Below are 27,924 nucleotides of genomic sequence, written 5' to 3' on the forward strand. Positions count from 1 at the left end.
AATTGCAAAATAAATAGTTAAAAAAATTTTTTTTTTAATTGAAATAATTTTTATTTGATACTCCCATGGGTCTGCTACAAGTACCTAAAATTTCATTATTATAACTTCCTTACTTTAGCAGCTATTATTTATTGAAAAAAAGTGAGCTCTATATTTCAAACAGATGTAAAACCAACAATTTTTTAAATTTTTAAAAATCCTTCGAGATACGTTTATATATCACTAAAGACTACAACATATTCAAAGTAGAACAAAATCCGACATGGTACTCCGAAAAGTGTCCGATTTCGCATGGAATGATCCGTATACGTCGCGGTTACTTCGCGACGCTTTTATCGCGGAACAGAAAGTACCGAAAATGGCGTGGCATTGGATCCCGAGATGTTTCCGCGATGATAGCCGTGTAACATCGTCGCATACCCCGTAGATGGTTGCCTCAACTGCGACGTTCGCATGACTACCTTAACTGGAAATAAGATATCGAAGCAAGAATTGGCGCGCGGAAACTCCGCATAACAAGATCCCACTCGATTACGTATAATAAGGGGTTGAACGCGATAAAGGGGTGGCCGTGGCGCAAAGTAGTATCTCGACACGGAAACCGGGACGTTTTCTGGCACGGTTTAAAATTTAAAAAAAAACTCAAACGACAGAGTTTTGCAGGTAAACGATATTCCGTTCGTTTCTGTAATACGTAGGTGAATCGGTAAATTCATGATTCTCTCGTTACAAGTTCGCTTTGAATTCGTTTTATTTTGGCTTTCAAATATGTATGAAAATTTCGTCCCTTTAAAATAGATACCGTTGAGTAAAAATATTAAATTTTCAACGTATAGTTTTCTCATGTATTGGAAATTATTATAATATATAATTAATTACGCTTGGAGAACAATGTTCCTTTCGAAAGCATAAAGGGTTAATGTAATTAATTAGGCGAAATTTGAATTAATTATCCAGCAAATATAATAATTGGAATTTCGATACCGTGCCTTTATTGGAACGTGCTTATATCCTCGTCGAAGTTCCAAAAGTGCATAACTCGCCGTTCAATTTGATCTTCAGCGTCGATTCATTTTGAAGTGTTTGTAGTATTATTTCATCCAATTAATAATACCGATTAAACTTCTTGGTGCAACGTCAATAATTTTCGTAATTCGTGCAAAGCAAGATCACGTTTAATTTAAATTAATATTATCATTTGATACAGCTTCGTTTATTATCGTGGAATTTATTAAATCTGCTAAGATAATTTTCCTTGAATTTTTCAACCAAAGAGCAGTTTGAAATCGAACAGTCTCTTCGAATGAAATTAAACGCATGGTGCAGCGTACGCGAACGAACGACAGCGAGTAAGATCGTTGCAAAAAATTTCAATCTGTTTTCTGTCAATACTCGACAGGAACACACGCGAACAGACACAGACGCGAATAATTTTTGTATTTAACAAATAAATCGAGTGGTCAGCTCCGGTACAAATTAATTTGAAATAAGGATTACGAAAATGGCGGAAACGAAGCCAAACCAGGATGCAAATAATTCCGAAAATAATTAATAAACAGAGTCAAGGGACGAAGATGGCCAAAGCTGGCACAGTTTTCGCTAAATCTTAATAGCCTCGATAACAGAAAACGTTCGGTATCGACCGGAAGGGTTACTGGACAGCCGGAAAGCCGGCTTTTGAAGGATGCAGTTCCACATCCGCACTCGTACGCAACGTGACCTATTTAATCCCGCTACACACGACGAAATCCCTGAAGTGTGTGTTGCTCGTGGCTTCCCGAATCCACTGAACGCAAATCCGCCCGGATAAAGCGAGATTTATTCGTGATTCATTGTCGTTTACAGAGCTCTGTTAGTGTCACGCGACTTTGCGACTCGGCCATTACTACGTCTGTCTCGGGGCTTACTCCTTGCAAGAATCTCCACGATACATCGAATAAAACGTTCTCTTCTTCGGCCAGATGTCCTCACCGAGTCGCCATCGGCTCCAGATGGTTGATATTTACTTAAGATAAACGTTATCTACGAAAATATAAGCTGCACTAATTGAACTCTCGACCGATATAAATTTCGGGCGAAAATGTAGATTTTAGTAACGAAAGTCGTAACAGTATTTTTAAATTCGTTATTTTATAATCCAGTCCACGCTAGAACGGTCCATACGTTGTTCAATTCTTTTCTTTTTAATTAGAAATTCACAAACAAAGATTATCGTGGTAGTATTATTTTCTGGACGATCCTAAAATTTCGCTTAATACAACAAAGACTCGTTTCTGTTTGTTTTTCCATGCATTCTGACTGTGTCTTACCATCCTCGACCGTCAACGACATTCCCGCTCAAAGCGATGCAATTAACTTATTTTTTCCTGACAGGGACGTTTCGTTTTTATCCATTCCCGTCTCATCCCGGCGTCGTCTTTATCCCGTTCCAATAAGCGAGTACACTTCGCGTCCTTCTTCGGTTCAAGCGCGTTATCCCTCCCCCTATCGCGATTGAAATTTCGAGTTTTCGGTGGAACGGGATGCTGGCGGCTTTCTTTGTCGGAAGCCACTATCCTTTCCGTACGACGCGAATCGAAGCGTGTTCCTGGGAGCTTGTTAAAGCCCGTACCGAAACCCGCGAGGAGGAAATTCCTCAAAGGATCGGGACTGAGCTCGTGCGTAAAGCCGATTCGACGAACGCTATGCATATTCATGCCACCGAAAAGACCTCGGTTTTCGCGGCGAATGACAAATTACAAACTAACTGTTGAAAGCGCCCTAAGACAGTTCCTAGCCACTTCTCAGCGTGTTTCGATTCTGACGGACGAGTCGATTCAATCTCCGAGTGTCGCACTTACGAGATATCTGCTACAATATTGTCTCAATTTGACCCATTGGAAAATATCAGCAAATTATATACGGTAAAATTAATAATGTTTAAAACGCGTTGACGCCATTTCCTAAAATGGCGACCCTTGTGCGTACTTTGATTGCAACGTAGCAGGGAACAGGTAAATAATCCCGCAATTAACCGAGCGATATAAACGATCCGGACCGGTTAATAATTGAAAGGCGATGACGAAGGGTTGGAGCCACGAGTCTAGGTGGGGTGAGTCAACCCCTCGAAGCTAATATGAGGCTAATGAAATGGCAAACAAGGGCGCAGCGGAGATACTCCACCTTTCCACCTCGTTGTCGGTTTGCGGAATCGTGATTTCGTTCATTACTTCGTGGACCCATTTAATTATCAACGCCAAACTTACTTTCGGGGCTCTGGGGCAATATTACGAGTATCCTAATTGCTAAATATGTACACTTGACCGGCCCTCTGGATCGAATTCTGGTTCCTTTAACGAGAATATATCAATTGAAAGATAAACGAATAACTAAAACAGAAATTTGGATAAGTAAGGTTTAGAGAATTGCACATTTTATTAAACACTTTTCTATTTTAGGTAGCCGAGGGAGGACCATTTGGGGGCAACTACGAGCACGACACCGCGAAATAGGACCAAAGCGACAAAATGGACGGTTACGTGAGTAAATTTCTTTTTTTTTAATCGATATCACTCTCCTGAAAGTTGAGCCGATGGAAGGGGCATCCAAGAGAAATTCTACTGCACAGAAATGGTTCGTCGAAGCTCAGGCAACAGCAATAATTGGAGCTGAACGCATGCTCGCGCGGGCTTTTAATACAAAATTCCGCGAATATTTTCGAGGAGCTGAAATTAATTGACGCAATGAATCGGACAGTTTCAAAATTCGTCGCGTATTTTAGTTAGAGAAAATTGTATTCGAGCAGTAAATATCGCGCGTGCGCGGACGTTGTTTTTTTCATGTTCAACTTCGCTTTACAATAATAATACTATTAGAAAAGCTTTTATATCGTCAGTATTCTGACAATCGGGCGAACAAAATGTTCGTAACGGGAATGCGACGAGACTCGAACTCGATTATCAAGCAAAGCTCCGTTGCCGGGGTAGAAAAAATGTTCTCAAGAGCGAAAACTCGTTCGGAACGACGCTGGAACTTCGATTCGATGTTCTAATGGCCGCGGAGAAGTTAAGAACGCGGAAGGAAAGGCCATAAACGAGTTTTCAACTTTTCTTGTCTGGCGAATTGATGCTAATCCTGTTTTTCGCGGACCAAAAACACGGAACTCTAACGCGAATCGATGCCAAAGTAAACCAGTGACTGTTTAGTCTTCAGGGTCGGCTAATCAATCTCCAAACAGTATATCTAGCATTTTGGAACACGTACCTTTCAGTCTTCCTACGACAATAAATAGTTTATTTTATATTTTTTAATCTCTTGCCGTACAATGGCGTTGATTCTGAATAATTGTAATATTGGCTTGAGAAGTATAGGAGTTCCTCAGATCTGTTGTCAAAGATTCGTAACACAGTGTATCAGTTGTTCGCGTTACAGCGGTGTACTATGACACAGTGGTTAAATATTGCTGAAGTAAGCTGTCGAAGGGTCGAGGTCGGTATCAAAGTGGAAAAGTCTTTGATAGACAGCACCGTTCCAGTATCTGGAGAAACGACTCCGATTACAAAGACCCGTTATTGTTTCCGCTTCCATCTTCTACGCTTCCGACGGGGGAAATGAAAAGGGAAGGAATGCCGAAGGAATTCTCTTTAAATTGTTCCTCCGCGAGTTTGGACGACCGAAAAATGCAACTGTGATTCCTCGAATCGACAGAATCTCGCGTATTCTGGACGCCCAACCCATTCGGGGTTCGTAAACCGCTCGTTGCAGTATCCTGTAGAAATAATTGTCAATGTAGATTGTTTTGAAACATCCAAATGGGTGTAAAGTGAATTATAAAATTTCCCACTAGTCCTATCTTTTAGTTCTTGGAACCACCCTTTAGAAACGCTCCTAAGGGCTTCTTGGCTTGCATTCTCGCGAAGATATCCATATTTGTCTATCTATAAATAATAACGTGACGTTTCACTCTCCAGGTATTCTCGTTACAATCAACGAAAATAATAATTTAAAAGAACAACAAACTTTTAAGAAAAATCTACAGGGGGTAGGTGCTGCAATTTTTCGAGGAAATTGATAAGTTTCGAATCGTTCTAAAAAAATTATTTTTGGTTGCAGGGGTAAATTACAATCATTTTTGGTCAATAGACATACCCCCGAAATCCTAACCATTTTCAAGAAAAAAATTCCTTACCGAGAATATCATTTCAGAAATGTCTCCTCGAAATTCCATGCATATCTTTAAAACATCATAACTTCTGAACGGATTGGAGGATTTTAAAGTTTCAAAATGCAAACGACGCGCATTTTGGTGAAGAATATGTAGATATTCCAAAAATATTCGAAAAGTTGTTCCTTGACCCCGAAAAATGAGAATAACCCCATAAAAATGGTCCAATTTTTAAACTACCATAACTCCTGCAATATTGAATATATTTCAATGAAATTTATTTCTGAAGTAGAGCTCATAGATACCTACAAAAAAGTATTACACAACATTTCCGTACAACGTCGAAGGAATTTATTAAAAATCAAAAATGAATTTTTAAGAAAAATCGACAAGGGGGGTAGCTGCCAAAAAATTTCAAATCGTTCTAAAAAAATAATTTTTGGTTTCAGGGGTAAATTACAATCATTTTTGGTGAATAGACATATCCCCAAAATCCTACGATTTTCGAAACAAAAATTCGAGTAGGTGAACAAATGTAGACAAAATTAAAAAATTTCAAATCGTTTTAGAAAAATTATTTTTGGTTGCAGGAGTCAATTACAATAATTTTTGGTGAATAGTCATACCCCAAAATCCTACGCATTTTCGAAACAAAAATTCGAGTAGGTGGACAAATGTCGACAAAATTAAAAAATTTCAATTCGTTCTAAAAAAATTATTTTTGGTTGCAGGGGTCAATTACAATCATGTTTGGTGAATAAACATACCCCCGAAATCTTACGCAGTTTTGAAAAAAAAATTCGAGTAGGTGGACAAATGTCGACAAAATTAAAAAGTTTCAAATAGTTCTAAAAAAATTACTTTTGGTAGCAGGGGTAAATTATAATCATTTTTGGTGAATAGACATACCCCCGAAATCTTACGCAGTTTCGAAAAAAAAATTCGAGTATGTGGACAAATGTCGACAAAATTAAAAAATTTTAAATCGTTCTAAACAAATTTTTTTTAGTTGCAAGGGTCAATTACAATCATTTTTGGTGAATAGTCATACCCCCAAAATCCTACGCAGTTTCGAAAAATAAATTCATTACCGAAAGTATGGCGTGAGGCCAGAAATGGGTTCTCGAAATTCGTGCTCATCTTTAAAATGTCATAAGTTCTGAACGGGTTGAAGGATTTTAATGATTCAAAATTCAAACAATGCGTATTAATGGAGCTCTAGTGCCTCCAAAAACTACATTTGATGTAAGGTCTACTCGTATACTGTGATAATAGTAACAATACCTTGATTTACGTTTTGCAAAATGGACGAGCGGTATGTTTTGGACGGTTGTGTACGTTTCATGGCAGATGTTCAACGGACAAAGAGCGACGTGCGTTGGCAAACATAGTTCTCAAAGCAGTCTGTTCTCGGTGGTGGCCGTAAAGATGGAAGAACGGACTCGAGTTCTCCTGTCTGCGATTTATTTGGGGTCGCGTGGTCTCGGTTTCCGGCACTCTTGTCCTACTTTCAGGGATTACACGGTCTGACGCCTGGTGTGATGTCCCGCGAGAAGCCATGCGATCGGGGATGAAATCGATAGTGGGATCGCTGACACGTTTGATTCAGGAACTCGAGGAGGGCAAAGACGATTGTCACTTCAGCGAATCCTTTCAAGCTCCCGTCGATTATCAGGACAATTTAATGGCAATTAGGGGTGCGAGGAAACCGGAAAATTTCGAAACTCGTTTGGTGTCGGTGTACGAAATTAAAAGCGAAACGTCAATACGACCTAGAATGAAATTAATTTGTATGATGTTTTCAATTTTGTTAGTTTATGTTAGTTGTCCTCGCAAATCAACACGATGGACCGTTCATGCTAAGAATATCGGTGGATGATAGTTTATATGCAACATGTGCTTTGTTAGTACAGCCATGTGTCGTAGGATAATGACGTCTCGTAAACTATGTTCAAAGCTCGCTCGTAGGCGGCTGAAACAAAACACAAACTCAGAACTTCTGATCTGTATAAGTACCTGTTGTATTCCTGCCATAGTGGTGATAGAAGTACTAAATTAAATTTGAAATTTAAACAACACTGTTTACGAATACACAGAATATAAATATTTCAAAGTTTTAAGTTTCTATGTTTCGAAGCAAACAAACATTTTTTAAACTGGATATTTTTAAAAACTGCACCGGTGGATTCTTTGTCGAAGAGTGCGTAATCGCACAATATTTTCCGAGATATTGCCCCAAATATTTTACCAAATCCCGACTATGGGGGATTTTATCCTTTTCATATAAAAACAAAAAAAAAATATGTATCGAACAGTTTTGACCACTCTGCAGTTTTAAAAATATCATAAAAGTCTGACACTCGGATAGTTCGCTTTGTTTTTTAATATTCAGAATATAGTTCACGGGGGATTGAAACGATTGAAATTGAGATTTATTTATCTTTCCTTTAAAAGTAAATTTTTTAAAAATTCAATGCGTTTTCTTGCAAGACTGTGGGTGGTAATGATTGGTTAAAACTTGCATAAAATCGGAACGAGAGGTCGAATCTTGTGCCAATGAGCTTTCTGCGCTTTCAATATATGCGCACAAAGCGAATGGGAAAGCCCTGTTCGGTTTATGGGGGAAATGTACGTGTCAGAGTGTTACGGTGTCCGCGTCTCTTTCGAATCTCGTCACCGAATCGTTTCGCGTTTCAAAGGACGACACAAAGCGAAACTAGTTGCAGCGTTTGAACAATTTGCCTCGCTATTCGTGACGATTCGAAACCAGGTAGATTCGATTATTTAATGACCTCTTTCCTCGTAAATTTACGGAAGCTCTTCCAGACAATTCAATGCTTCCTCGTAATTCTCGATCGTTTGACAAAAAATTGAATAATAATCGCGAAACGAAAAGGAACGAACTTTTTTCGTTAGCGCAAACTGGTAAATTGGCGTAGCAATGGTTGCACGGGGAAGTTTGATACTTTTGATGAAACTGCAGTTTTCCACGGCTATCGAGTTTGTCAGCAAATATTTAGTGTGCTCGGCACAGCGGGTAAAATATACCACAGGAAAATTTATAATCCTTCCTGCAATTTTTCGCGCAGTTTTCCAAGCATTAATGACCACAGCGATCAAAGAAAATATATTTTAATGTATTTTTTAATAAGATATCGGTATAAATCAGGGGTTAGGTAGAACGATGATTGTTCTTATTGTTCCAGGAGGACGTTGATTTTAGCAAACCAAACAGCCCTAATATTCAACAGCATATATTGGAGGTAAAGGCGGAGCAATGCCACAGTGAAAACATTTTGATGTCGGGTGAGTGTGTCCATACAAAACTGTTTGAACAAAATTTACGGGTAATAGAATTTTCGAATACCAACGACACACATAATTTCCCCGGGAAATTGTCGTCACCCTCGTGAATTCTAAATTCACCATCAATGATATCGTTGATCTATTATCGAATAATTCGATAGGGAATGTGAAATAACATTCTTATTACAAAACGTAGAAGTTGTTATTAGCCTAGAAAAATGCAAAAATATTATGGCCACCGGTGATTTTTCTCTCGCTACGTCTGCAATGTACACTCTACATCAACGAATCGTTTCCCTGTTGTATTTTTCTTCGCTCGTGGGAGTAAAAAAAAAGTTGCACGTCGCTAGATCGGAAAACATGGAAGACGAGGATCGAGCGCCATGTTGTTTTTTCGCTAAAAACGGACGTCGTCGTGGCGCAGTAATCAATCTCCGCTCTTCCATATATTCTTGTTTGTTTAACAGTTTTTAACAAAAGAAGTAAAAACAGCGCGGAGCTCGTGCCCAGTTCGCTAGATCTCGTTCCGCGCGACTTTTTCTTTGTTCCTACAAACAGAGAGGAGTAATAAAGTGCGACCAGTTGGTGAAATGATTAGAAGAGAGTCACGATGATAAATAAAGTTCAGGGGGACGGATCACAGGTGAAAAAAAAAAAGTTGAGGAATGCTGGTATGAAAGAAAAATTGCCCGTGGCCATAAAGAATTCTTCCGCTGAAGTATTTCAGAATTATTTCCAACGGTAGAAAAACGTTGAGTCGTGTATATCGTTTCGCGCGGGGGCGAGTTTGACGTAGACTAAAGTACGAAACATGATCTTTCAATATCAGTTTAATTTAGAAAAAAAAACAAAAGCAAACAGCACAGAAAAGTTAACCGTTTTCAAACTGTTAAGTTATTTGATATTACGAATACTTTTCCCTTCGACGTTTTAGTCATTTGGGAATGAAACGAAAGCCATTCGGTATTCGCGACGCGACATCTGGTATAAGCTTGTTTCTTCGAATGTTTTGAACTTTATAGAACACAGAAATATATGCAATGCACGTTGGAATTGTTTCACGGAAAGGGCACGTTTCACATTCGAAAACTTTCAAACAGCAGCGGGGAAGAAATTTAGTAGATTTCCCTGGCCACGTTCAATTCGCCAACTGTTATAATTAACAGAAATCGGCACTGGGGCAGAGTTTGCAGCGCGAACCAGTTCGACGCGATTAAATCGAGTTTTGCCGGTTCGAACCTAAAGAAAGCGGGAGGTGCTTTGATTCGCGCCATTTTGAATCCATCGGGCCAGACTAAATTAAATTAATGCTTTTAAAGTGACGTGCAGAATTTCACTCTGCTGTATGTAAAACCAACTAAGGTACAATAATACTAAAAAATATTCACGACATAATTATGATTCTGTTTTCTCGGATCTTTCAAATGCAATTCTGTGGTCAGGACATCTCACAAGCATTGTGCAAAACGTATTAACCATGGTTCTTATTTCGTAACATGCATTCTCGCGAACTTCATTACCGCGAGCGTGAAACATGCTTATGATTAAACGCTATAACTCGTAAACGAAACATTTCCCCAACATCTGACGTCCAAAAGACCATTGGACAAACTGTAATTGAAATAGTGTGTTATTCAGGGGGGCACGGTTATGCTTCAGGAATTTTTAACGACAATTTCGTAAGGGTAATTATGTTCCCTGTATAATTTCTCTCACGGACATTAATCTCTTAATCTTTCGTTTATATCGTACAGTAGCAAATGATGGTTTCTGATGGCGCGTTCATTAATCATGTTCAATGAGTAATGAACTGGCGACGATCTATATGGACCATTCCACGCTAAATCTATCACTTCTGTACCTCGAAGCACGTATAAATTTCTGTCAATGATTTACCAAAATGGCATAATGATGCCCCAAAAGGAATAAATTTCTAGCAATAATTTGTCAGATCGATTAAAAATAAATTTCTAAATATTTTTAAAAATTGAATCCATATTGTAAGCCTGGTGTCCTGAAAAATTCCTGAAAATAGACCTCCCTCGATAGATGTTCGCGTAGAGTACCGAGCCACAGTCAACTATCGAGGCACTATTGTTCGAAAATAAGCCGAGGAAGATTCATTCATAACTTTCTGGGTGAAAGTTTAGACTCTAATTCGCATTTGTGGCCGCCCAAGTTAAATACAGCTCCAGTTATGTTATATTTCGTTTAATATTCAGTCACGACATTTGTACATACGTTTATTAACTTTGTCTAATGTTCATTTGCACGGTAAAGCGTGGGCGTGCGGTCTTTTCTCCCATCCGGATAAAGGTTTCATGTTCAAAACTTTGCTTATAACTAACTCATGAGCTCCGCATGTCTAAGAGCTAATTAAAGTTAAATTAATGATAATATTGACTTTATGCGTGCGTGGGCTGCAAGATTCTAATTGGTTTCTACTTGATTCTAACAATAATCATTCATTTATCATTCTTTACTTTAGATATTACGAGAAATAATACAACATATTTTTTTAATAATTTAATAAAATCTGAGAAATGATTCTACCCTGCAAAACATTGGAACATTACATTTTATTTTTGCAATACAAGAACACGGAGTAATCGAATCATCGTTAAGAATAATTGTTCGAACAGAATTAAGATTGCCAGGAATATGAATGAATAATGAGCGAATTTATAATTCGATTGCTACAGTTCATGCATTTATCATAATTTTTTCTGTATTGTCGTTACGACGGTGAACGCAATCTCGAGGAAGGCCATTTTTTCGTTACACTTCTTTGTACGCGGGACAATTATTGTTCTGCAACATTGACGTTTTCGAGACACGTATAGCACGATATGAAAAGTATAAATCAATTGTTTCGCGAATTGTCGCGATAATACACATATTTTCCGTGCGTACGACATTCAATAATATCTCGTTGCTAAAGGTACCGAATAAACGGGTCAGAATTCCGATTTTGTAATTAATCATTTACTATGGGACGAACCACCACGCGCCTTTGATTGATCGGCTTTGAACCGGGGATTTTGATGATTCCACGCAAGCCTCCATCTCGCGAATATTATATCCGATATTTCTGATAAAATTACAGCGCAGTCGACAATACTTTGCTCGCAAATCTGCCATTTCATTCGGCAAATAGAGAAGACACCTCAATTTGAAAATTAATCGTCTCGACCGAAGAAACAGAAGAGATTAACAGAAATTTTATTTCGAACGTTTCGACTCAAAGTTTACGTTATCATTAGTGTTATAAAAGAACGATGTTAAAAATGATATAAAATTCTAAGAAAAATTAAAAGTGTAAACATTGACCTGAAAATGATAGAGTGATTAAATAAGCTGGGGAGTCGTTGTTACTAACGTGAGATTTTATCTCCTTTTGTGGAGGGTATTTTTAGTTTGTAACTGGAAAACTCCGAGTCGAAACATTTCATATAAAACGTTTTGTTTGAGTTACGTTGTGTAACAATTTTATTTACGGAACCTCGTTTTTTCAATCCATTTCATACACACCATATATCTATATTATTTTGCTATTTGGTTTATACAAACATTAAATGAATGGGGGAAAAACGAGATTGAAAACCAAGATTATTGAATTAAGTCGAATATACGAAACGTTAGCACCCTGTATGAATTCTCGAGAAGTTTTGAAAAATAAAATAGTGTCGATAACATTTATCAAAAACAGAAAGATCGTCGCGTGCTGACTATCGCTTGGATTTAATCCGCTAATGTAATGTCGTAGTAAATCGTGATCGGCGAGATCTGTAGTTGTCGGTTAGATAGGTTTATCAGTATACTCTCAAAGTGCTGGCTTATGTTATTATAGATGCTAAAATGAGGTTTACCCCTCGTAAGTGCCCAGACCACTCGATTCGAAGTGCCCGTTTCCACTGAAATTAAATCAAAATACACGACATTCTACTTTCCAATAAAATCTTTCACAAACCTGAGACTATACATACATGTAATATGAATAAACTAAAAAATTTCTAAAAAACTTCGTTTTACTGTTATTTTTCAGTAAAAAAAAGATCGTTTGTAGATACCACCTGTTTTTAAGTCTCATAAAAGAAAGGTTCACGAATGAAATGTTTTCGTAATATAAAAGGCGAAGAATGAACGTCAACTTTAAAGGAATGACAAATTGATGCGAAATTGGTTAATAGATTATGTTGGAAACGAAGTTAGAAACTGTCGGTCAATGTAACGACCAGTTAGGAGGGGTCTAAGGTACTTTTTGATGGATCTAATAGTTAATTGCCGTTGAACGTGGCGGGCTGGACGCGGGAAATTTCATCTTTGCTGTCCCGAAATATGATAGGTTGCAGAGACAGAGGCATCCACGCAAAGTGACCTCACGAATGCATAAGCAAATATTTAAACGAGAATTCTCGGCACGCATACAGTCGAGCACTAATGGATTCCTATTCCTGTAACTTTGGTCCGCAACTCGCGGCATATTCCAAATTTCAGGACGATCGCTTTGACGTTAACGCAGTTCGACCCCCCGGTAATTATGACGGGGATATTGCACTTCTGTAGGAAATTCGCGTGCAAAATGGAAATCCAACGAAATAAAATACTCTTACGCAACATAGAGTGCTCCACAGAAACAGAAATTAACGATTCTACATTTGCAACTGTGTTTCACGAACAATATTCTACTCCGTCTATAAAAGTACGTTTCACCTGGTAAAAATATTCAGAGACGATAAAAAGAGAAAAAAGAAATATTCGGTTGATGATGGATTCGTAATTGCATCAAGTTTCCTACTAACGTTAGAATTATTTAAAAATTGACAAGCAGTAGGGTTGTAAGCTCTTTGGTCATCAGTGACCATAATGGAAGACAACGCGTTAAGGAAGTCGCGAGTTTATTAATAGAAGAAATCGCTCGATCATCGGCCGTCTTCGATTAATCCAACATTCATTAAGGGGGATGGACAAAATAGGTAGCAATAAGCGGAAACAAAAAAGCAGAAGACCTTGAACGGCAATTAAATTACGTTGTATCGAATGACAGGGCACATATTTCGACACTAATCGTTTAATGAAAAATCGATTCCACGAAGGTCTATTAACCACTACTTTCCGACCCTCTGTTAAAAAGTAACGGGGTTAACGCCTACTAGAAATTCACTTCGTTTAATGAAACTCCATCCGCGCTCTCCATTATAATAATTAGTTCCATTTTTAGTTACGGTTTTCCTCTGTGAAAATTACTGTTCGAGCACGCATATCCGCGACTCTGCGCGGACGGGAAAACATATTTGGGAAAAAGATTTATTCGTTCAAAACCTAATTCGTTTCATCGATCCGGCATAAAAAAATTCTTTAATATTATACGTCTGTGATGTACTCTTTATTTTTTCCTTCTCTGATATTTTTTCTAAAATTGTGGCGAGAAATATGCGAGAAGATCAGGAAAGTATGTCATCGATGGAGGAAACTTTCCTAGCTCGTATCAGAAAAAGCAAGAATATTGAAGTCAAACGCAAAAGTCACGTTAATTTACATTTTCGATCAAAAGGGAATCGTCTACAAAGAATTTCTACCACCAAATGAAAACGTCAATCGACGATTTTACATCCAAGTTTCGAAAACGCTTCGCAGCCGAGAAATTGCTTCCGCGCGGAGTTTGCTCCATAACAATGATCCAGACCATTCATCCAGTTTGGCGATAGAGTTTTTAACTTTAAAATCGATCGCTACGCTAAAGCATTTCTCGTATTCGCTTAATATATCAATCCGTTTCCTCGACCGGAAATAATCGTAAGAGGGACATATTCGCTGGCGGTTTTTGACATTTAAATTAATTGTTTTGTTCGAAATTGCAATGTTTTTCAAATACATTTTCAAATACATCGGCTGAACGGTCAAAGAATTCCACCGACGAATAGAGTTAATTTTGAAACCACGTTCCAAATAAAAAATTCATTATTAGTAAACAATAGTTCTTAAGATATCCCGCGATGCTAATTACGTTTCGAAAATATACCGTTTAATGACAATAAAGTTTAAGAATTTCGGAAGCACAGTTTCTTTTGCTGGAGGAAATTGGTTCCCCCAGCGATATTTCCGGGATCTCGCGATAAAAATTCGCGTCGCGCGTTTCGTTTCGTCGGTTGAAAATGGCTTTCTCGAGGCTTTCACCGCGAAATCAAAAAGGCCACAGTCACGTCGGCGACCTTTCCCGCGAACAGAAAAACGATACTACGTTCTTCCGATATCGCTACAGGGTTTCCAACCTTCCGGCACGTGCGGAGTATTTTCGGTTCCCACGTGGAATTATCTTGACTCGACTCTCGATCTTGGCGACAGGCGCGTAAACTGGGTCGTCGATCAAACTCGGGAAAAAGAAAGGAAAGAATTTTCGTTAAATAAATCCCATCGACTTCGTTGCTGGAAAAGATTTTGGAAGAACGTGATTGTAAACACAGGTAAACTTTTGTGAAACAGGTTGGTGCCCTAAAGTTTGGGATAAAATACTATGCTGGCCATCAACGCCGCCTGGAGAACTCGCCGTTTCATCCTGCCCGCCCTACATAGCTGGATTCGATGTCCAGGTAACCACTAAAATTTAAAAAATTATATAAAATAAATAAATTGTCGTAAGATTAACTTGTAAGCTCCTGCGTGCTAATAGATGAATAATTTTTTAAACGAAGTTCTTTCGATTTTCATAGAAAATATATTTCATAGAAGTCTTCTTGCAGCCCGTTTAAAACATGATTTAATCGTACTTTATATGATTACTGATCGACCACATCGCATTGCACAGGCAAACGCATCGAAACAGTGCATGCCTGACGGTCAGTGGTTTTGGAACAACGATACCAACAGCACCTGGAGCAACTACAGTCAATGTTACAGAAATCCATTAGTAACTATTGTGATAGACCTGTCGGGCGGCCAGGAACACAACGACACACTGATTAAGGTAAATGCTTGCTCAAATAACTGGACGAGGTTTACGTCCAAAGCTATTTGTTTGGGAACAAAGGGACAACGTACTTAAGTCTTTAGATTCCGCGACTTCGATAAACAATCGAGATTGAATGCATTTAATTATGCATTATTAGCAGTTTAAGTAATAAAGTGTAACAAAATCTTTCTGTAGAAGCTTCTTTAGAGTTTAGTATTGGATACTGGGTTATGAGGAACTAGGCATTTGGTACCGAATATTGAGTGATTAGTAGTGGATAATGGCTGTTGGTTATCAAGCTTTGGAGATTTGAGGTTCAATATTCACTACTGGATATTGAGTATTGGATTATAAATAGTGACTATTGGGTACTGGATATTGAAAACTGAAAATTGGGTGTCAAGTTTTGATTATTAGAGACATTATTACATGATATTTTGAATGCATATCGATCTGTAATGTTGTATTAAGGTTGGGTCAGAGGTTTTAAGGATCAGTCTGACTAGACATAGCTTCCAAGATTGAGGAAAAATACCAGAGGAGAGGGATTTATTAAATATTATCGAAAGAATCCTCGAAACAATGAAAGAACAAAATTTTAAAAGAATAGGGTGTCTACTATTATTGAGGGTTATAATACTGTGCAAGAGGTCACTGATACTTATAGAAATTTTCGAAAAGTCCAAGGTTTGCAAGTAATTAAAATTATGCTCACACAATGGCTGGCCATCCTTAATATAGACCGTTTCAAAAAATTCAGCAAAATCGTGAGTCAGAAGTTCATCACCAAAATGTATGTAACTCTAAAAACGAAGAGGCTGTAGATTTCATAGAATTAATAAATCGTAAAAATGATTTAATATTATACGGAATAAGCGATTCAGTGGATCGTGCATGTTGTTACGGAAAGGGAAACAACAACCCAAGGGGATTAGAACTCTTGCAGGCGGTGGAAATCGATGGGAATTATAGCAATGACGTCAATCGTTTGTTAGAGGAAGGCAAGTGCCTTCTAGCGTTGATTAGGCATAGGTCTCGTGTTCTCTATTATTTGCTCGTTGTTTATCATCCTGCCGTTTCCATCATCGTCGTCCACTCTCGTCCGTAACAGATTCAAACTGCTACGAACCTTTTAACCTGTCGAGAAGCGCGGAAACGTCGAAAATAACGGAATAACAGCAAACATCGAAAAGAGCTTTCTCGAAATGTTTCCAAGCATGTAACTTGTCTCTTGTTCACCTCGACATTGAAACTTCACTGATGGAATTACGAGTTTCCAATCCCCCCTTGTTACCTCTTTTACGAAGCAATTAAATTCGTGCCCAATTGACCTTTATGGCCGTCGATAAAGAACTTGATTGTCCAAAATTGTGTTGCAGAAATTCATCCCGATAGTGAAGACAATTTCGAAAGTTGGCTACACCGTTTCATTTTTTACCCTGGTGGTGGCGTTTTTCATTCTGGCCGTGATCAAGTAAGTATCACCTTAATATCGGAATTTTCAAGTTTCGAGTTTCGAGTTTTCCCGGTTAGCTTTCCGTCCCGATGATAATTTTTCAGTAAAAAAAAAAAAACCGTATTGATCGATCCACTTAAACAATTCGCCCTCCCGCCCAGCGACAATCTTTTCAAAGAAGTCTGTGTGTGTGTGTGTCCTTTGTCGTTTCACCCGTTCTCGCCACGACAAATGTTCATCGATGTCTCTAATCGTCGAAACCTCGGATCACTACTCCAAGTTTGTCCCGAATTGGACGTAGGAAATTAAGATGCCCGCGAAACATGCTCCACATGCATCTGTTCGCCTCGTTCATGCTGAGAGCGTTCATGGCCCTTATGAAGGACTTCCTCTTCGTCTCCGGGATCGGCCTCGCCTCGGACGTGATGATCAAACACGGGAAATACTATTGGCTGGTCGACGAGGAGGAGAGCAGCTGGCTGTGCAAGGCGTTCACCAGCATGTGGCAGTATTTCATTCTTGCAAACTACTTCTGGATACTGATGGAGGGCCTCTACTTGCACAATTTGGTCTTCCTCGCGCTCTTCGCCGATGGGAACTCCAGCATCGCCGGCTACGTCTGCCTCGGATGGGGTGAGTCCCCTCTACGGTTTCAAAATAACCCCATTTTCAAATTAAAATCAAAGGTTTCTCAATTTACGTGGCCAATATTGGAACAGAGACTAGGGCATCCAAGTCAATTATCTTCAAATTCTGTCAATTGCAGTTCTTGACTAATAAAAACATCAAAGCACGATTTTTTATTGCGTCAAAGAACGAACTGCACGGGAAAAATCTTCCGTAATTTATGTTTTACACATCTTTAACGAGCCTCGGGATAATTTTACCCCCAGCGTTTGCAATGAGGAATATTATCTCGAGGAACGCGTGGGCGTTGCATTGTTAGTATTCGAATAAATAGCTGCCGGGAATTTAGCCTTCTGAAATCGCTTGCTCTATCGTTCGAACGAGCTCGTAGTCTCGTTAAGCTCGTTGAGAACTTGGAGTTTGTTTCATTGAAAAGCATCGTAGTTAAAACTGTTGCCCGTTAGATAAAGTTTCGAGTAGACAGGCTTAATTTACGGAGTTCCGATGATTCTGATTCGCAGGCTTGCCGGCTATATTCGTGTCCTGCTGGATCGTAGTCAGAGTAATCCTCGAGGACAAGTATTGCTGGACCACTCACGAGAATCCTTATCTGTTCCTTATCATTCGAGTGCCTACCATGCTATCTATTCTGGTGAGATTCTCAGCCGCGTATTTTCAATCGTCGCGATATCCCTGCGGATCCGCCCCTCGTCTACGGAGATTATACTTTATCCGTTTCTGTTTCACTTTGAATTCCACAGATTAACTTCGTGTTGTTCGTGAACATTGTCAGGGTGCTCCTGTCGAAGCTGAAATCGACGGTTTCCGAGGAGACGCAAAGATACAAGTAAGTTTCGGTACTGATATCACGGAATTTCGTGCTAATTACCGCGCATATTGTCCAAACTTCGATAAGCCCTGGAAACAGTAGCGTTCCAACTAACGACGATACCGTTCGACTGGCATGATTCGCAAATGATAAACCCTTGCGTTTGCAGGAGGTGGGCGAAGAGCACCCTTGTCTTGGTGCCGCTTTTCGGGGTCCACTACACCGTTTTCCTGGGCATGTCTTACAGCATAGGTGTGAACGAGACTGTGGAGCTCGTGTGGCTCTTCTGCGACCAATTCTTCGCGTCCTTTCAGGTATTCGATTCAAACTACTGCCCCAACACCGGACTTGGGCGTCACGTTTATCCTTTTCTGTGTACGCCAGGGTTTCTTCGTGGCCGTTTTGTACTGTTTTCTTAACGGAGAGGTGCGGACAGAGGTGTCCAGAGCAGTCAGAAGTCGAAGAGTCCCACGTCTGAGCGTCAGGTGGATCTCCAGACCGTCGACGCATTCCGGCAGCACGTGCAGCTGCAACGCATCGAAGCTTGGCAGACGTTCGAAAAGGCCACCCTGGTGGAAGAATCCGTGGATCTGTTCTCTGCGCGACAGGGATGCTCGGCGTTCTACTCACTCGATGGCGAGTACACAAGGTGTCTTCTCTCTATCCTACGAAATCCTCTGTTCTCTGTATCTCATCCAAGCAACTGTGCATGCTTTGTTGCCGGTTATTCGTGTGCAATCGACATGGCAGTTGATTTGCAAACAGAGGTCGAGGTCTGTCTCACGAAGATTTTCTGTCGACCATGTATTAAAAGAAAGGTCGATTTACATTGATACACGGTATAATAAACTTTCATTCGTTGAGAAGGTTTCCTTTAAAGCTTTGCATTTATTCCTCTCGGAGTTCTCAATCCTCTTTGTCATGCGGTTCCATGGAGCTGTCGGAAGGAATAGCACTATTTTTCCTTGCACTTCCCGACATTTTTCCCGTCCAGAAAACCCACACGCGAGAGTCAAATTGCGATCGTGACGGACGATAGAGATTTTCAAGCTCGCGCGTTACGCTGATCCACCTGTGTCCCGTCAATGTTACGATCGCGTCGACGCTCTGTAGAATTACTACCCCTTCGAGATCGATCGCGGCCTATTTGTCTTCGCGCTTTTGAAATTTCTAGGACCGCGGGCGGAACAGCTGGATGATATGTAAAAGTCGCTTGGAATTTACGTAGTCATTCCGATGCTCCTGACAGAATGTTTCTGCAACCAGAAATTACAAAGGAAAATCGCTAAAAACGATTCCGAGACTTTTAACTTAACTTTGCTAATACGATTGATATAATAGAAACAAAGTTAACACTGGAACTGAATTAAAATCAAAATTTGGGCGAAATAAGTTAAATTTTTACACAAGTAAAGGTATTATCGATAAAATGGAGCAGAATGTTTAGTACCATACCGTTTCTTTCGTCGCTATTTCCTTCAATTTCAATTTTTGTCTCCGATTTCCGGCGGTCGATCGAAAGAAAAACGGAAGCACAGATTAAGGGTCGACGATGGAATTTTCCAGATATTGGCACGCGAGGAGGTAGTCTAGCGAGCAGCAGAGGGTACCTGGAAATCACAGGAAACGGACAAAGCGCACTTCCGGGTAATCAAAGTCAACGGACAAGTCATACATCACCTCTTTACAGCAAGTACACGGATCAGTCGTTACTTTCGTTCTGCTCCAACGTGAGTACATCTGCTACTTTTCATCCAACCCCTTTCGTTCACAATTGATGCACCTAGGGGAGAAATAACGTTGAATACTCGTCAGAATTTCAATATTTCAATTTATAATTTCCAGTAATTTCCCTAGAAATTTTTACTTAATCGCACATAACAGATATTATTAAAGCCTAATAAAACTCGCTGTGCAATTTCGTAGAATATCATCCTTAATAGCGCCCATGTACCGCCAACTCGAAGCATCGATGTTCATTATGGCGTACAAGTAAAAAAACTTTGCCATTTTTGCTCGCATTATTGAAAGCAAGTAGTTCCTATTTATTACGGTGGTACATATTTTGCAACTTGCTCGCCTTCCGGTAATTACCATAATAACGAGAACCTTCTATTGTTATAAAAGCCTCGCCCACAACGTTCAACGAGACGCTCCCCTTTTCGTCGATGACCTTTTTAATTCTTCTAACGTCAACGTTGGGCGAATTAAATAATTTAGTATAATTTAAGGGGAGTTCTTTGTTATTGATCCAGGTTTCAGAAGCGACGCCATGCACGGCAGTAAACGTGGACAGAGTCCGCGAACATCATCGTTGGAGCGACTCCGAGTGCTGTCACCTTGCATACGAATTGCAAAATTTGAATCATGGTCCACCGTGAGATATCGTAAACTATCCACAAACCTCTAGTACAATAGTTGCACACCAAAGACGGAGCGCCATTTAATTATTTTTAAGACTGCGGTGATTCATTCGCCGCGACCAACAATTTACACAAACTATCGCGGAACTACGATCGGTATTTTCTCGTTTTTACTTTTATCCACCCTCTGTAACCCATTATAATTTTAAGATGACGTACTCATCGTGGATTAAAAATCGAGAACTATTTCTTAAAAAAAAATGGGTTCGAGATTCAAATTTTTCTCACGTCTGTTACATTAAAATGTATTTTCAAAGGGTTATAGAGGGTGAAGAAAAACGATTGCATTGTGCAGTTTAACAACAGTGATTCATAGAACACTCGATTAATTTAACGAATGTTCCGATCGGCTGGGCGCGGTTCCCTTTGCCTTCTATTCGGATAATCCCGATCGCATTCTTAGTAATTAAACGTCTGATACTAATTAGTCCGCATTAAATAGGTATTGCCGTGCGTCGTTCATCTCCTTTGTACGAATAATTAATTAATTGTGGCGTGTAAGCTGTACAGTTCTTGTAAATTACAAACAGATGGATGTTTCTATTATAGTTATATGTGTACGTGTGTGTGTGAGTGTGCAGACTAGGTGTCGAGACTAAGGCGAGTGCAATGAAACGAGGTGCAACCTTGCATCGCGTTTATGCTTCGATTGAAAATTTTCCACGGGCAACCAAACGTGTTGTTATCAATCAATTATCAATTTATTATCGACCATCCATTCGTGTAAATGTATCATCGCCGATATAAAACTCGTTGTTATTCTAATAACATTCAGCTGCTTTGGAGGAAAATTTAAATAATACTTTAAAATTTATTATTTTTATTACCGAAGTAGTGGTACGATGTAAACAAATTACGATTCTAAAAATATCGACCAAACCTGAAACACGAGACGTTTTTATAAACAATTCACTACAATTTGATATTTAATAATTGTTCTGAAATTTCAGTTTCGTGCGTCGTTTTGTGAAAAATGTTTTGCCCCGATTCGAAATGAAATAATTGCTTGGAAAACGTAGAAATTGTGCACGTTAATATTCCAATGTTAATTAAAATTTTCAAAAGCCTTTCCCTCCATTATTATCAATGGAGGAACGCGAACATTTCTGCGTCATCGATCGCGCGTGGAGATTTTTCATCGATCGTAATCCACAAAATACTTTGTCGTCAATTATATCGTGATTCAACATTATACAAAGTTACGAATTGATTTCCATTCGGTGGAAAAGTTGTAATATATTCCTCGTCGACAAGTTTCTTCGTTCCTTCGTAATTTATATTGTGTATTTTCATCGTTGCTAACGAACGGTTAATTTAGCGGAACAATTATTCAGATAGTACGCGACTTAAACATATCATCGTTGTGAAGGCGAACACACTAATTTGCAATTCTCATTGCAATTATTCTGGACTTTGCAATTTTAATTCCGTGCCTTGCTATTTACCATTCTACAGGTCATCAAACATGGTAAATGATTAATTCTTTAATGATCAATTTAGAAAACATTGAAAACCGTACTGAAATATTGTTCTCGTAATTTTAATATAATTTTATAAAATATTTTATCCGATACGATGCAATTTTAATTAAATTGTACTTTGTTTAATTATTATTTCCACGACATTTTGCAACGTGCAAAACTCCGTTCGAATTTTTAATTAAGAGTATCCTGCCCCGATATTAATTTCACCTCTGAGTTCGTCACGAAAAACCGAATTCCGCTCAAAGAATTGCTCATCGTCAGTTCGATTAGGGGCACGGCGCTTTGACCTGTGAAAATAACAACTTTAGCAATTAAGTGTGTTTGTCGGAGAAAATTATGTGTGAACAAATATTTGATGTAAAATTTGATTATTAATACAGAATCACGTGTACGAAACGAATAATATAAAGAGAAAATGATTTCGAAAACCTGCCGTGTTAACATTCACGCTGAAACCTTCACACTTTTTCCAATCGATTTATTTACGTACCTAATCGTTTTACATGTTTGTACTAACTATAAGTGCATCATTATTACAATAGATCTACTTAAACGTAAGTATATACATTGTTGTCTATGGCATCATGTTTTTCTTCGTTTGCAGGATAAATTGCTGAGCAATAATAATAAAATGATACATCCATCGACGCGACAAATTCATAAATACTTAACAATCTGCGCACCATTTTATTTTATCGTTTAGCATCGTACAATTTCATCGTTTTGTTTCCTCGACACCGGGACCCTGCTAATTTTTATACGATTTTCTTTTTAATTGAACCGTGCAGACGAATAAACTACTTCTGAGAATCTTAATTATTACTCGTTGATTAGGTATCTCAGATATTCCAGAGTGTATCGTATTTGGACAGCTTACATTTAAAACAGCGGCTTCGATCGTTGACTCAGGATGGACGTTTCCGGTGGTTCGCTGAAACGTTCGAAATACAATGTTAACGATTGTATAACTACGAAAAGAACATTATCTCTAGAGAACTATCGTCGTAATTGTGGCAAATATCCCCGACATTTTACTTCCGGCGCAATTGTTTAATTTTCTGAGAAAGACGGTCAATCGGAGATCGAAATAGAAATTCGGTCGAAAAGGAAAATATTCTCCTACTCTGACGAGAAATAATTTGTGTTTCGTTCCCCTGGGAAATTTCGGGAAGCCCTCTTACCATCCAGTGACATTTTCTGCGGCGTCGCATGCGTGGATCAAGTCGTTGAACGCGTTTCCTTCGCCGCAATTTTGCAATCGCGGTCGACCGTTCACGCAAACGTAATAATGCTGGCAATCGGTCGAGCTGCGATAGAATTCGGGGCTGCTCAAGAACGTGTCCCTCACTTCCGGGCACCGGAAGCCGAGAAAAGCTGCAAATTGTCGAAGGTTAATCGATCGATCGGGGTTTTCCCAAATTTCTCAAACTTCATCCCACTCTCCTCTGTTAAATATTTCAAAGGGAAGGGGGGGCGACAGAAATTCTTCCCCGCGGATTGCAAAGTGAAAAACTTCCGCTATCGGTGGAAATTTCATTTGGGTTACATCGTGGGAAAGTTTTTACCTTCTGCGTCGCAGTCGGGAACTTGATCGGGCCAATCGCAACGGTAACTTTCAGAATTGAAAGCCAACCCTTCTGGACAATCGAACACGTAACCCCTTCCGTCGGCACAGTTCATGAACTGACCGCAATGTTGTTGATCCCCGATCTTGAAATAGCCATACTGATGGGGACAGTCTTCTGTTGGCTGTGCTGGCTCTAAAGATTTTATTCGAAAAATAAGAATCATCATATGTGTCTTCGAAATTAGCTTGTAGATTGAACTCTATAGGACTATTATAAAACTCGGAGAACATAACCATAAATTACGTAATTCATTCCAGATTTGGGGCTTAAAAATTATGGGAAACGAGCAAATATTTTCACGTTAAATATTCGCCATCGAATGACCTCTGATAAATTCATTACCGATTCCCATTTACATATTTCACTGTACCACCATCGCGCTTTACAATGAAGAACGATGATATCGGTATCGATTGTGTAACATCGCAGATTGCGCAACCTATTCTTGACGAGGTCTGATGAATGTTCTCCAGAGTTCAATAAATTACTTTTCTCGGCACATTTATTAACGCAGCTATTCTTCAGATCGTTAAAATTCTTAGTTTGTAAACAAATTTGTTTACGAAACATCTGTCAGCTCATAAAAATCGTTGATTTGTTCGTTAAAATACCAATGGTTCAAGATCGACGATTATAGCTATCTCTTCGAAATCGATTACTGCGTGTTTCTGAGCGCGGAATATTATGAAATAAAACGTCTAAAGCAGGCACGTTAAACAAGCAGCTAGCTTACTGGAGCCGTCACGTCAAACACGCGGTCCGCTTGACCTATTTAATCATTTTTTATTTTTTTCATTTAGTACGCGATGTTCTATCACACGTTGCACCGCCTACGTTTCGGAGTACATGTTTGGACGAGGCATTAAAAACCAGAAAAATGAAAAGTCCTAATTAGAGGTGAAAAAGGTTGAGGCGTTAAAGAAAGGATGATAATTGAAAGATACTAACGGCGAGATGGCCTGCCAGTGCAGTCAACGTCTATGGGATAGCCGCAAGGATAGTTAAACCTGGCTTCTGGATTGAACAGCAGACCTTCGGGGCAGAACTTCTCCTCAGGGATTCCGTCGATGCACTCTATGTAGGCGTCGCAATGGCTAGGAACTGGGAACCGACCATTTTTCTCTGGGCAAGATACCTGCGAGGCTTGCTCCCTCCTCGAGGAACTCTGGTCTAATTGATTGCTTTGACCTGATCCGGTGAAACGTTGATAGGTACTCAAGGCTGCAACAAGAACAGAAAATTGATAAAGAATGTCCCAAAATTCACGCAAGATTTGAATTTTGTGCCATTTGTGCGGTAATGTGTTGGCAATGAAAAGAAAAAGACAGCGTGACAACTAACAGTTCGGGGTACACGAAAGAACAACGCGTTTTCATTGTTAAGTAATATTTTTAAAATAATGAGTAATTTCCTGGTCATGTAGTTTCTCGTTTTGGTGATCAGAATTGGCCATCATGCGATTTAACGCCGTTGGAATTTTGTTCTTTGGGGTTTTTTGAAATCTAAGATTTATGTCAACAAGCCCACAACCACCCACTCCTTAAAGAAGAAAATTGAGCGATGTATCAATAAAATTTAGTCACATTTATGCAAAATGGTCGTGGAAAATTTCGACAAAGGAGTGCGTATGTGCCAGTGAAGCCATCGATATGCTATTCCATACATAATGCTCTACAGTATATACTTCATGAATCAATAAAAAATTTACAATTTTTAATGAAAAACCTGTGTTTTCTATCAAAATTACTTCCTGCGTATATTTTGGGACACCCTTCATTAATAAACACAGTCCAAGTTCATCACACTTACGAAAATTAAAGATTTCTATCTTCGTATTAAAACACGAGCATTTATGAAGTGTAAGTTTCGTGAGTGCTCATTTTGTGTGTATTGTATTCTGTATAATTTCTGGTGTGAATGTTATATGTGAGAGTCCAATCTAAAGATGAAAGTGTGAATATTACGTTGTGAAGTTACAGTTACAGTCAGTAGAAAAGAGATTGAAGAAGAAGTATCGTACAGAGTGAGAAGAGAGTATATCACGAATTATCATTTTTGTATTACCGTTTATACTTTATTTTTATTAAATTGCTGTGTCTGTGCTCTAAAGAAAAATCATATTTCGTCCAAAAATATGGCGACTATAACAAATGTCTGTCTCCGTTATTGGGGAACTTTGAACCATCGGATGGGGAAGTCTGTTTTGTAACGGATTGCGTAAAGCTGGCGGATGATCTCGGGGCCCGTAGGCATCCACGACTTCCGGAAACTGGGGACCGTTTCGCGGACGTCCATTCGGGCCCAGTGACCAGACGCGTTTCGTAAGGACGTCTATGCTAATGCGACGCCTTCGCGGAGGTCAAATCGCATCGTCGAACTTTCTCCCGCGGTTTTCGGTGTGAGCGTGAGCGTCCGGACGCTCCACGGACCGGTTTCGTCTTCAAGGTGTTGCATTATGCAACCGACGGACGTTTTCCAATCGCAAAATACACCTGTGCCGCGGACGATTCGTCAACGGGAACCTTGGTCCTCCAAAAAATGCAAATCAACGTGGACGAAAGACGAATCGGACGCAACGAGTAGCCGGATACTCTACGAATACGATCATCTTTGCTATACTTTGTCTGGAAACTAAATTATTTAAAGGATGGGAAGGCTCACCCTGAAAAACTCTACTAATCAATGGCTAATTGTAATGCTGTGAATGCTTAACGCAAAGTGCGACTCGAATGTCCAGAGAAACGAGACTCTTATTGCAACAAATAGCGTGGTATGCCACAAAATTAACACTTGGATCGACAAAAGGCACGATCCATACAGACGAAAATAGGAGGGTTTGTTAAAATTCAGTGCGCGTTGCACAATGCCTGCACCATTGAAATATTCAGCATTATCGGTGCTGCTACTGCGTCACATCCATACGATGAAAACAATTGTCGCACAGAAAACTTCGGTCTATTTCTTCCGATGACGAGTAACCAGACGTCTTTCGTACACGTTTCGACAACGAACAGAATTTATTTTCAACCTGTAGTCTCAACTGTAACATTGCAATGGCTAAAAACCGTGCAACGAACATGAACACGTTTAGATGTGAACCTTAGGAGCGTAGAAGCCCATGGAACTTGTTATCTACTCAACCAAACACGTCAGTCAGCGAAAAGATGATCAAGGGAGACGTCGAAAATAAATCAGAAGGATATCGATGACACTTTGAAATTTATTTGTTTGGAATGCACATAAATTGACTCGTTATTCCATCTTCACCAGCGAAGGTTTCGCAAAGTCGCGTTTCTCTTTCTGGAAGATACAATCACCGGCAGATTCATGGATTTACTCACAGTTTGCGACCGCGATCACGCCGCAGGCGATCACCAGACGAACGATCGTTTTTGAAGTCATCTTCGAGCTCTTGCTGTCCCGATCCCGAAACCAGCACTAAAGTGTCGTCTCCTCTTCCTCGCGAGCTTTTATCATCTACGACCGGGCGCGAGGAGAGGAGAGACCACCCACCACCGCACCTTCGAGCACGATTCCACTGATGATTTTGCTTCTTCGAAAAGGAGGGGAGTGTTTGGACCCATTGATATCTCAATTCTCTTTCTTATTCACTTAATTCATGCCATTCCATGGCTCACATCGTTAATTCTTCAATCTTCGTTAAAATTTCCTTCATTTTTCAGAGTAAAATTAATTTTGCAGTTTCTATAATTCTGTTTCTTTAGTTATTTTCAATCAATGGTGAATTTAAGCTGTTTTTATCGAACAGTCCAAGCCTCGTCAGGAATCGTCCAAGCGGAAAACTGGAGATTTCGATGCCTGGGTCGCGAGTACATCTGAATTTAATTCTGACTTCTTTCAGGGAACGAAACTTGTAAAATTGTGAATAAAATACGTAAACCCTATCTGTAATAAAATATTAAATACCCTTAGTCATAGAATATTTCTATTTTTCATACTGCGATTTGAACAAGTTTTGAAACATTTCTAGAAATATTAGACTAATATGTCAATTAAACTGTATTTATTATACGCTACCAGTATAAAATAACAGATGAACAATGAAAATGGAAGATAAT

At 39.3% G+C, this 27,924-nt stretch overlaps 2 protein-coding genes across 4 annotated transcripts in view; one reads left to right on the forward strand and one right to left on the reverse strand.

Moving 5' to 3' along the window:
* The window catches only part of LOC122402402 (parathyroid hormone 2 receptor-like), a 38,725-nt gene extending 17,192 nt beyond the window's left edge, over window positions 1-21,533 (forward strand). The window contains exons 2-13 of one of the 2 annotated variants that reach the window (XM_043405154.1): window positions 3,438-3,518; window positions 8,350-8,449; window positions 14,933-15,039; window positions 15,255-15,413; window positions 16,778-16,872; window positions 17,135-17,487; window positions 18,003-18,133; window positions 18,243-18,328; window positions 18,480-18,624; window positions 18,695-18,959; window positions 19,877-20,040; window positions 20,566-21,533. In XM_043405154.1, coding sequence (XP_043261089.1) covers window positions 3,507-3,518; window positions 8,350-8,449; window positions 14,933-15,039; window positions 15,255-15,413; window positions 16,778-16,872; window positions 17,135-17,487; window positions 18,003-18,133; window positions 18,243-18,328; window positions 18,480-18,624; window positions 18,695-18,959; window positions 19,877-20,040; window positions 20,566-20,691 — 1,743 coding nt within the window. In that variant the 5' untranslated portion in view covers window positions 3,438-3,506 and the 3' untranslated portion in view covers window positions 20,692-21,533. The remainder of the gene's footprint in view (window positions 1-3,437; window positions 3,519-8,349; window positions 8,450-14,932; window positions 15,040-15,254; window positions 15,414-16,777; window positions 16,873-17,134; window positions 17,488-18,002; window positions 18,134-18,242; window positions 18,329-18,479; window positions 18,625-18,694; window positions 18,960-19,876; window positions 20,041-20,565) is intronic. The other variant, XM_043405155.1, reaches the window with a different exon arrangement.
* Window positions 21,534-22,376: 843 nt separating this feature from the next.
* Window positions 22,377-27,308, reverse strand: LOC122402403 (protein obstructor-E-like). 2 transcript variants are annotated; one of them, XM_043405158.1, is made up of 6 exons: window positions 27,187-27,308; window positions 24,794-25,066; window positions 23,783-23,977; window positions 23,399-23,591; window positions 23,095-23,148; window positions 22,377-22,504 (listed from the first exon to the last, which is right to left on the reverse strand). In XM_043405158.1, exons 1-5 carry the CDS (start codon window positions 27,245-27,247, stop codon window positions 23,097-23,099), a joined length of 774 nt encoding a protein of 257 aa, XP_043261093.1. In that variant the 5' UTR covers window positions 27,248-27,308; the 3' UTR covers window positions 22,377-22,504; window positions 23,095-23,096. The 2 variants fall into 2 exon arrangements, with proteins under 2 accessions (XP_043261093.1, XP_043261091.1); XM_043405156.1 differs by lacking the exon at window positions 22,377-22,504 and having other exon boundaries at window positions 22,681-23,148.
* Between the last annotated feature and the right edge of the window lie 616 nt (window positions 27,309-27,924).

The sequence above is a fragment of the Colletes gigas genome, unplaced genomic scaffold (assembly GCF_013123115.1).
Source record: "Colletes gigas isolate AHSC1104 unplaced genomic scaffold, ASM1312311v1 Colletes_gigas_Sc00035, whole genome shotgun sequence".
NCBI lineage: Eukaryota > Metazoa > Arthropoda > Insecta > Hymenoptera > Colletidae > Colletes > Colletes gigas.